Source organism: Trichoplusia ni, chromosome 18 (assembly GCF_003590095.1).
Source record: "Trichoplusia ni isolate ovarian cell line Hi5 chromosome 18, tn1, whole genome shotgun sequence".
Classification (NCBI taxonomy): domain Eukaryota; kingdom Metazoa; phylum Arthropoda; class Insecta; order Lepidoptera; family Noctuidae; genus Trichoplusia; species Trichoplusia ni.
This window is the reverse complement of record NC_039495.1, coordinates 8,121,764-8,131,829: the sequence shown is the minus strand read 5'-3', so window position 1 is coordinate 8,131,829 and position 10,066 is coordinate 8,121,764. Positions and strand designations below refer to the sequence as shown.

At 36.7% G+C, this 10,066-nt stretch overlaps 2 protein-coding genes and 1 non-coding gene across 3 annotated transcripts; 1 reads left to right on the top strand and 2 right to left on the bottom strand.

The window, feature by feature from the left end:
• The first annotated feature begins 1,634 nt into the window (after window positions 1-1,634).
• On the top strand, window positions 1,635-4,155 carry LOC113502971. The gene is made up of 4 exons (XM_026884749.1): window positions 1,635-1,739; window positions 2,823-2,936; window positions 3,265-3,449; window positions 3,895-4,155. Exons 1-4 carry the CDS (start codon window positions 1,667-1,669, stop codon window positions 4,057-4,059), a joined length of 537 nt encoding a protein of 178 aa, XP_026740550.1. The 5' UTR covers window positions 1,635-1,666; the 3' UTR covers window positions 4,060-4,155.
• Window positions 4,156-5,632: 1,477 nt separating this feature from the next.
• On the bottom strand, window positions 5,633-5,796 carry LOC113503251. The gene has a single exon (XR_003401434.1). It is a non-coding gene; the product is annotated as a U1 spliceosomal RNA (small nuclear RNA).
• Window positions 5,797-6,508: 712 nt separating this feature from the next.
• Window positions 6,509-10,063, bottom strand: LOC113502973. Its single transcript, XM_026884751.1, has 4 exons — window positions 9,956-10,063; window positions 8,495-8,608; window positions 7,492-7,676; window positions 6,509-6,749 (listed from the first exon to the last, which is right to left on the bottom strand). The coding sequence occupies exons 1-4, from the start codon at window positions 10,023-10,025 to the stop codon at window positions 6,606-6,608; spliced, it is 513 nt and encodes a 170-aa protein (XP_026740552.1). The 5' UTR covers window positions 10,026-10,063; the 3' UTR covers window positions 6,509-6,605.
• Window positions 10,064-10,066: the final 3 nt, after the last annotated feature.

Genomic DNA, 10,066 nt, shown 5'->3' with positions numbered 1-10,066 from the left:
ACCTTGCCGCCGCAGAATTGTCGCTGGCATTGTTTCGATTGCCGCGCACGAACGATCGCTCTAGCGATTGTCGCAGCAGCCGCGTATCTTGAAATATTCAGGAGAATACCAGTTGTAATGAATAACTGAAAATTTCTATCATCGGTTATCAGTATGATCGCAATGATCATGGTAGCAACTGCTTTATAAATAGCAGAATTGGGTCCCAGCGGCCCAGGTAGGACGTAGTACGTTATGAGATGGTTTTGGTGCAGCTGTTCCTGGCATTAGTTTCTTCTACATACTAAGCGGGGTAGAATGTTTCGTGCTTCCTCAAAACCCCTTTGCTTTATTCTATTTTTCTGATGAGTTGAAGGCCAACAGGCAGTTTAACTTACCATATTTTGAAATCGGCAAAACTCCTTACGGCATTCTCGTTCAGCGAGTCCAAATTGTCGAACGCATTACAGTAGAGATTGCAAGTGCACTGTACCAACAACTATCAAAGTTAATATTATTAGCACTAGAAGGCTGATTCGATTGAAAAAGTGTAGGTACTGACTGCGCAGCGAAACCAGGGTATTTTGACAGCGCCATCTATCAGTCCTATACTGAAACAATGTGTTACGTAACATTGCTTTGTACAAAAATAGATGGAGCCAAGGGCTACATTTTTCCATATCCAATACCATGTAAAAGTGTGAACATGAGGAAAGATTTTTTGTTTTGTTTATATTGTCACCTTTGAGTACAGTCGTGTATTAGTAAGTTCATATTATTAGAGCGTATCCTTATCTAAATGTGGCCAAATGGGGTACTTAACGCAAAAACAGGATTGACTGAGAATAGGGACGACGGCAATTTTTTTGCAGTGTCCGTCTTGTAGTTTTCTGTATAATAATGGACACGTATTTTTTTATTTGTCCCTCAAACAAAAATTGACCAAAGGACAGTGAATGAAACTTACGCGTGACGTCACGATTGTGTATAAATTTTACCATATCGTTACGTCACAAGCCCCCTCTCCTTAACTTCAAAGCGGTTAATCTTTGTCAATTCTAGTTTTTCTGAAAAAGGAAAAAATACGTGTCTCATACTTTTCAATTATCTAACTGAGGGACTAATGAGATTTTTTCCTTTTATACCTAGTCGTCATCCCTATTCCAAATAAAATGAAATGAAATCATATTTTATTCTGTTAATAGGATATTTCATCACTTATATATGTCTTTTTTGAGAACGCTGGAGTCGACATTTCCTATCTGGATATTCTGATACAAAATTATTGTTTTCTATAGACAAAATAATAACAGTTTTGAATGAATATGGCTAGTCATTGAGTTTTAAACTTACGTCGATAAACTATTCTAAAATCAACACCTGCAAACGATTTAGGGCAAAGATAAGAACACTTAGGTACGTAAAAGAAATCCTAAAGTTACAATCTAAGATAATCAATCAATCCTTTCAAAAGAAAACTCTAAAATAGTTCTTAATGAAATTGAATTATCGTTACGAATTAATACACAGGTGATTTAGGTAATCAAATGAATCACAAAAATAAATAACATATAACGAAATAATGTTTTATCATTGATAAGAGCACACCTGGGGATTTCGACAAAAGTGGAGTAGTATATATATCTTAAATACGAGTTTTCGAAGTCAGTAAGAAGATAGTGTCACAATGTATCGTTTTGGGATTTTGTTCTGCGCTGTGGTTGCATTAGCGAAGGGCCAGACCACACAGGTCAATCAATGTAAGTACTTTACGATCTAATTTTAAAGTTTAAGTTTTATAATCGCATGTATTAAACAATTTGACTGCACGGATAGCCGAGTGGTTGAGGTCACCAAGCCAAACCCACTGCGCGCGTCGTGGGTGCGATCATCGACAAGTATTTGTGTGATCCACAAATGCTTGTTCAGACTTTGGGAGTAATTTGTTTGTGCAACACAAAGTTTAGGTAAATTCCTTTGTGCGTGAGTCGTATTACAAAAAAAGGAACTTTCACACGACGCCGTGTAGTCTTAAACGAATCGAGCGTGTATTATGAGTTATGGACAATTCATAAACATACTAATCATTTAAATACATACATAGTATATAATAGAAAAATAACACCCAAACACCAACCAGATTATAGTGCTCATCACGCAAACATTTTTGTGTGGGAATCGAACCGACGACCTCTGGTGTAGCAGACAGAGCCACTAAGGCTCTTGACAGACAGATTTGCAGTTGAAAATCGGTCCGTCTGTCTAGATCAAAATCAACAGGCCCGTCAAGTTACGTTTATGTAAAAGTTTTTGATGTAGGTACCTCGCGGTAAGCTTACGGATTGCATTGAAATAATGTATGATAAGAATGGGGTCTATTATCCAAAATTGCAATAACCGTACCTTCAGAGGCGATGAGAGTGGTGCAGGGTCTTTCTATTTGATACCTAGATAATATTTATTTTTCTCGTAAGAGGGAAATCTGATTGCCAACTGCTGTAAATGATAATCTGTAAGAACCTCCTGCTCGCCGTTCGGGTGTTCTCTCATCTTCATGAGTAGGTTGACACAGCTGGTTAAAAATACGGTATACATAACATTCACAACAAAAACATACAACCGACCTCAAATAAAAAATTTGAAAGCCAAACTTGATGATTTTATGGGACCAAATGTCAGCTATTTCACGGTGGTTGGTTGTTGAATAAAGGAACAACTAAACCAGTTTGTCCAATTCAAGTTCTGAGGAAACAAACATAAAAAAAATAGACAAATTGAGAACCTCATTTTTGAGGTCGATTGAAAATACATACATTCAAATTAATCTTGATCTATTTATACAGGTACGCAAAACGGTGGTGAGTTGCCGATCAACACGTACATCGCGGGGTGCGACCAGCCGCCGTGCAGTCTGCCACAACTTGAGGATGCCGTCGTTAACATCATCTTCAAAGCTCGTTAGTATCTTAGTGATTGGAGACGGAAGGACAGTCCACAGTTAAAAATAGTTTTCCGATTTTACTTATTGTAGTTGACTACCGTTCTTACATCGTTCTGTTATTCATCTTTGACAGTCGTTACGGTTAGTCAAAAGCTAGAAAGTCTGACAACCAGTCTTACTATTGGGTATGGTATTACCCAGGTCAGATATGCAGTCGCTCCTTGCAAACTTTTACTTAGCTGCACCCGGTTAGACTGGAAGCCAACTGAATCCGAAAAGAATAGGATGATGATATATCGTTCTTAAAGGCGCGCAAAATTTTACAAAATAATCTTTGTTTTCAGCATACACCATGCAATCTATGAGGACTCTGGCTACAGCATACCTGGGCGGGCCCTTCGGCCTGCCGTACCCTCTTGGTACCAACGCCGAGACCTGTAACTTCCTGACCAACACCTACTGCCCAGTGATGGGCGGAGAAGTTGTTCAGTATGTCCTCAGGATGTACATTCAACCGTCTTTCCCCGTGGTGAGTAAAAATTCTCATAGATTTGTTTGAAGTAAGCCGTCGCTTAGGTAAATTGTATGGATATTGATAGTTGGAGACATACATATTTTACATCTTGGAGACTGCAGTCGTCGACCTATGATGTTTCTAATTCAAGATCTTAGAGAAAACTTTAGTCTTTATGAAGCTAAATATGCGTGCGATGGACAGAAAAATGCGTTATAAATACCTACCTAAAGAATCTGAGATACGATAGTTTCTTGACTAAAACATTGTTATTATTTTTGACGTATGTGGTCTTGGTCACTCACACTCAATTCTCTCGCCCGCCCCTGATTCAGCTCATGACAAGGGACGTCGGTTGGGTCCGAAACTATTCATGAAATCCTAATAAATAAACGTTTCCGATATAAAATCAAATTCACTAAAAATTGTTACTAATTCTTATTACGACTTATTATTTCAGGGTATTCAACCAGAAATTGAGTTTAGGATAGTAGATGATGCAAACAGACCAATAGTTTGCATTCGTGTACCTCTGAGGATAGCTGAACCAAACTCCAGGATCGCAGACAAGAGCGAGGAATACCAGCAATCTCCCTTCATTCGTAAAATATTCGGAAAGATCTAATTATTACACATAAGTTTACCACTTAACAGCTTACATTGTGGACTGTAATTAAGTATTTGGAAATGAGTATTAAATAAACATTTTATATAAATATTATTAGCTATTTAATTTACGGTTGTGTTTTTCATTTTCATTCGTAAAAAAATAATAAGTTGAAATGTCATATGACGTCACCTTGTAAGTAAACTCATACCGACAGGTGACGTTGTTAGCCCCAACTTTAAACCTTAAATGCGTTTATCTTCGATTTTTTATAACAATACTAGCTGACCCAGCAAACGTTGTTTTGCCTTATAAATTATTTCTAGTTGTATGTATTTTTAATGCCACATTATAAAAAATAAAAACAAAAAACTTCGTCCATAACATACTTAAAATATATATTTTTAGTGTCACTCAGGGGTATGAAAAATAGATGTTGTTCTATTCTTAGACCTACCTAATACGTATACAAATTTCATAAAAATCGGTCGGACCGTTTCGGAGGAGTACGGTAACTAACATCGTGACACGGGAATTTTATATATTAGATCTTAATTTAAAACACTGAATGCATGGACAGTCAAAAACACAAGTCAGTTCATTCAACCTTGCGACGGACGGATACTAGATACTCTGTTACGTTTTCATTAATAATAAGATCGTAACATATTAACCGCGTGTTTTTTTTAATACCTGTTATAGAGGCCATTTGTACCAAGGATGTAGTGAATACGGAATTAGGTAGCTAAATTGTTAAAGGCGGATTAGGGGTCCTGATAGTGTGTGCTGATTTAGTCATAACTACCTGTTTGGGGTATTTCGAAATGCATTTTTTATAATCTCGGTTATGAATTTTGACATTGACTTACATTCAACAAGTATTTTTTATTTGCTTTTAAGATACTTAGTAATTTCTTTTGTTCCCGACTTTGCTACAAGCTAATACCAACATATTTATGTGCGAAAACTTGCCTAAATTATACCAAAGTTAAATAAATATTCAGTAGCACATTTCAACTGCAAATCAGTTGTTATCCAAAATATATCTGATTTCGTCGTAATGAACACCTGAACGTTATCACTAATGAGCTAATTACATATTTAATAATTACCATATCATGTTATTATCCTAATCAGTCCAGCTACCCAACATTGTTTCGAGCTTGTCTACAATCAAAATGTTTTAAATTGAGACAAAAAAATAAGACAGGAGATCTAATCTTAATAAGCTCGTACGACATTTTAATTGATTTCAATCCCTTAATGAAATTTTAATTCAATACATTTATATCCCGTTTTTTAAGTTGTGTTCATTATTGTTATTTATTAAAATTAATTTAGTCAACCTTAGGCTAACAAACCAATATATATTGTATATTTAAATTTTGTAGAGCCGCGAACAGTTTCAACTTTGTGCGAATCATTGTTCAAACTTCAATGTTCTATCGGTAAATCTTCATAAAAAATAGAACCGTTATAGTTAGATAAGGTTCCCTTACTGACCCTTACATAGTTCATCACAACATCAACTCTTTGAAGCAAGTTAGCGTCGTCGCGACACTACTGCATATGTTTGTTTCAAGGGATTCTGAGAGGGACAGCGCGTACGCAGTCCCTCACTACCAAAAATTACGCGTCCGAGTTGTCCACATTAGGGATAATCGCAAGGGTCAACCCGCCCGCAGTGCAATGGGAAGGCCTCGCCCTGGGAGAACCGCCTTCATGATCATGGTTTCGCCTACGCCAGGTAAGTATGACTTTACTACAGCCGCCTCGGGTAGTCGTTAAGACGCGGAAAATCTTAACACCGCCATTCAGAAAACGGCTCTCAAAGCACAGTGACATCTATCGAGCGAGCGTGAACTAAAGTGTACAAGCGTGACGAAAGTTTACAATTAAAACAGAGGGGTGGCGCACAACAGGGGCAGTCACTACAAGTTAAGCAATTTAACATGGTTATATTATAGGTAACAGTAAGGTTTTATGATGTGAAAACATAATACTTTATTTCTAATTTATTTCTAATTAACAATGATTACATTTCAACAAAATAGATTAAATACAATTATTATCCTTTGATATAATTTAAGCACTAAAGTAAGATACAAAAAGTAAATTTATTAACATCAGAACTTCTTTAATTATAGATTTTACGAAGCAGCATTTCTTTGCGGAACTTTCTAACCGTTCACAGTGCGCCGCTAGCTTATTATTTAGCAAACAATGTTACTGCCGTGTTGCTAATCCTCTTTAAAAGGCACCTATATATCGTCATTGTCCATAGGTCATTTTTATTGGCATGTTTAATATAACGACTGTTTGTATTTAATAATTATAAATTAAAGGAAAAAAAGAACTTAAGTGAACATTGAAATTTAAGGTAAATATTGGTACATTGATATTTTTCATTATAAATTTCATCATTGTCTTCTATTGGTCTGCATATACTTTAAGTGAAACACTCAAGTTTAAAATTAAATTTATTATTTAAGGAGCTCTTTTATCATCCTTTATTCACCAATTTGGTACATTTTCGAGTAGTTCTTAAATGCGTTAATACCGTATTAAGCTTGATCGAAGACTGTAGCATTGCTTGCACCAGTTCTGCTGTCGACAGCTTCTACGATCCTGATGGGCACTCGGATGCAGACTATTGCGTTATTTCTGTCATGATCGTTAATCCTGAACTCGATCTCTGGTTGGACTCCCTGAAATAAATTGAGTATACTAATTAGTAGTTATCACACATATATTTATTCTTTGATATAAACAAGGGGAATAGAGTGCTACCTCGCTTCAAATGCCACAATAGTTTTTAATCAAAATCAAAAAGTTTTTATATCCAATAGGCCGTTTTCCAGGCACTTTTAACACGTTATTTTAATGGTAATGACTCTAGTTTAGTGAGAATTCATGATACCGTTACAGGGGACCTATATATGCAGAAAGGAAACTCAAAGTAAAATTTAGATTAATATACTAAAACCCAGCAATGAAACTTAGATTTTAGTTCCCGACGTATCGACACCCTTGCAGGTATCATGGTCACGGGCAGACTGAAATGGCGTTTATCTTGACAGAAGAGATGTACAAAAACCCTTAAAATAAAGCCAAAAAAAGTGGGTGTTACGCACACGCCATTGATGTAAAACTAATTTTATTTATAGCTTTGAATGAGGACAGTGAAATATCATTTAGACAAGAATTAATACATTAATTAGATAATGCTATTGTATACTATTATTCAATATAAAATAATTCTAAAATTATTAAGTATTAAAAAAAATGATTTATTTAGGCAATGTTTATATACTATCTATTGACAAAAAAATATATAGGTATTTAAAACATATTTCCGTAACGGCCTTCCATTGCATCGTCGTCCAATTACCTGCTATTCGCGCTTAAAAATGTTTCACTTCAAAGAAAGTATATTACAGTTTCACTTACCACTTGGAAGGATGGTTGAATGTACATCCTGAGCACATACTGTATAACTTCACCTTTCATGACGGGGCAGTAGGTGTTGGTTAAGAAGTTGCAAGTTTCCGCATTTGCTAGGAGAGGGTAAAGTATAGGAGGCAAGGGAGGAAGATATGCCGTCGCCAGAGTTCTCATCCTATGCATGGTTTCAGCTGAAAACAAAATAAAATCAATTCGAATTGATTAGTTTATATACACCGTGATTTTTTAGTCGTCTTACAAAAGCAGCCCAGTTCATGTATCCAATGACTAGAACACGTTCATGATTAAAAAATAGGTATTTATGAGATTTGAAAAAAAAATGCAATTTTTATTCAAAATTATGATGCAATTCGTAGTTTTTTAGAAACACAGCTCTGTTGCGAGCACGGTCCGAGCCTTGTAACAATGGTGAGGGGCGCGGGCGTCGGCGTTTTTATCATTTTTAAGAGTATATTTCAGATTTCTCTTGATTAATTTTCTTCGTACTTATTATCTTAGTTGATGATAAAAAAATAATAATCGCGCCTAGGGGTATTTTACGTCGGATACATGAACTGGGCTGCTTTTGTAAGACGACGAAAAAATCACCGTGTATAATATACACTTAACTAAAGGTGGCAATTTTTTTTTTAACCATTACGGACCCTGTGTTTCACGGCACATTTTAAATATGTAATTGGATGACTAAAGAGATGAATAGGTAATGATAAATAGATGTTTTTCCAATGGTTGGTGGCAATGTCTGCTATACCAGAGGTCGTGGTTTCGATTCTCACCTAGAAAAAAAGTTTGTGTGATGGCCACGATCATTTGTTTTGAGTCTGGGTGTAATTTATATACATCTATATCGTGTATGAATTTAAAATAGGTATATAAGTATGTATATCAGTTGTCTATTACTCATAATACAAGCTTTTCTTAGTTTGCCACTAGATGGCGTTGTGTTAATGTTGTAGAATATTATTATTATATTTAATAGAATACTGACGTGCTCTGAATATGATGTTGATGACGGCATCCTGCAGCTGAGGTAAGTCACAGGGCAGAGAGTCGCACCCCGAGATGTAAGTGTTGATGGGCAATGCACCGTTGTTCGAAGTACCTGACGATAAAAGCGATTACGTTAACAAAGACTCCACCTCCAAAAACCCTTGTTCCTCGTACATGCTTGCCAAATATCTCCTGATTATCCATACAAAAAGGACAAATAGAAGTGAGGCCTTTGCCTTAAAAGGGGTGTTCTGGATCCCGCGGTCGGTGTATGAAGGATTGCAACGTATTGCCATACACCGACATAAAAGCGCGGATGACGTAGCACGGCGGTTCGGGTTTAGTCAGTAAGAGTCTGACATTACCCGTTCCCTATTCCGAGGAAGCGGGTTTCCATGAGGATTGACCGCTTTACAAAAAATAGTGGGTGTTCTGCTGATCCCCCTTTTTACATATGTAACATTTTTTTGTTTAGCCAAGTCACTCACACATATACACAGATCATGGATTTAAAAATTTAAAGTTTCAGTTTAAGATTTTATTCTTTTAATTTTTGTCTCTAGCTTTATTGCATGTTATAATCACAATCATCCTAGTCTAGTCTCCAGCCTAGTCTCTTCCCAAATATGTTGAGGTCGGCTTTCTGTCCAACCGTTTGCAGCTAAATACCATTGTTTTACAAGGTTCAATTGCCTATCTAACCTCGTCAACCCAGTTAACTGGGCAACACGATAACCCTTAGTAAGGCTGGATCAGACTTTCTAGCTTATTTTACCCCTTTTTTCCGGGGTGAAACGCTAATGTCTTCAAGCCACGTCGAGGGCACGGCGTGGGGATGTCGGACTTCCACCGACTAAAAACACCCCGGGCCCCTTCTACTGCTTTAGCCAAAGTCACGGGATCGCTCGCGCATAGCTTATAACGACTGTCAAAGATGTTTACCTAAGTATAAATAACAGTCCACAATTTACGCGTCTTCAGAAACACGGAGAAATTCATAGTGGTATAGATGGTGACTCATCCACGCACCGGCCGTATCAAGCGTATCTTAACCTGTGATCGATCAATATGTGCAGTTGTAGGTAAGCCACGAGCTCCTCTTGGTTTGCTTCTTATGATATACTTCAATTTCACCCGACTTCAAAAAGGTGGTTTTTAATACGTCTTTATTTTTTTTCCGTCTCTTTCCTCAGAACTTCGGACTGGGTAAACCTATTTTTTTATTCTTTTATTGTTTAAAGTGATTTAGCTGTCTTTTGGTCCCATTTTTTTTGCGAGCCCGCTTGTCAATAATTGAATGTGATCCTTTGTGTTAATCCTGGTTATAAACTATCTGTGCACCAAGTTTCGTCTAAATCCGTTCAGTAGTTTTTGCGTGAAAGATGAACAAACATCCATACATAGAAACATGCGCGTTTATGATATTATTAGGATTATTAGTATTGTTTTATGTACTCACAGCGATTGACTGGCGTGGACTGCCCATTTACAAGAGCCACAACACACAGCACTACCACAAATCGCAACATTGTATTACCTAATCTATCCTTGACTGAATGAAGACACACAC

What these genes read in the sequence shown, in the direction of transcription:
- LOC113502971 (XM_026884749.1), top strand. Translation starts at nt 1,667, where the DNA reads ATGTATCGTTTTGGGATTTTGTTCTGCGCTGTGGTTGCATTAGCGAAG. An exon ending in GACCACACAGGTCAATCAAT is followed by an intron (nt 1,740 to 2,822) that starts GTAAGTACTTTA and finishes CTATTTATACAG; the next exon opens with GTACGCAAAACGGTGGTGAG. An exon ending in TTCAACCGTCTTTCCCCGTG is followed by an intron (nt 3,450 to 3,894) that starts GTGAGTAAAAAT and finishes TTATTATTTCAG; the next exon opens with GGTATTCAACCAGAAATTGA.
- LOC113502973 (XM_026884751.1), bottom strand. Translation starts at nt 10,025, where the DNA reads ATGTTGCGATTTGTGGTAGTGCTGTGTGTTGTGGCTCTTGTAAATGGG. An exon ending in GTCCACGCCAGTCAATCGCT is followed by an intron (nt 8,609 to 9,955) that starts GTGAGTACATAA and finishes TTTTATCGTCAG; the next exon opens with GTACTTCGAACAACGGTGCA. An exon ending in TTCAACCATCCTTCCAAGTG is followed by an intron (nt 6,750 to 7,491) that starts GTAAGTGAAACT and finishes AATTTATTTCAG; the next exon opens with GGAGTCCAACCAGAGATCGA.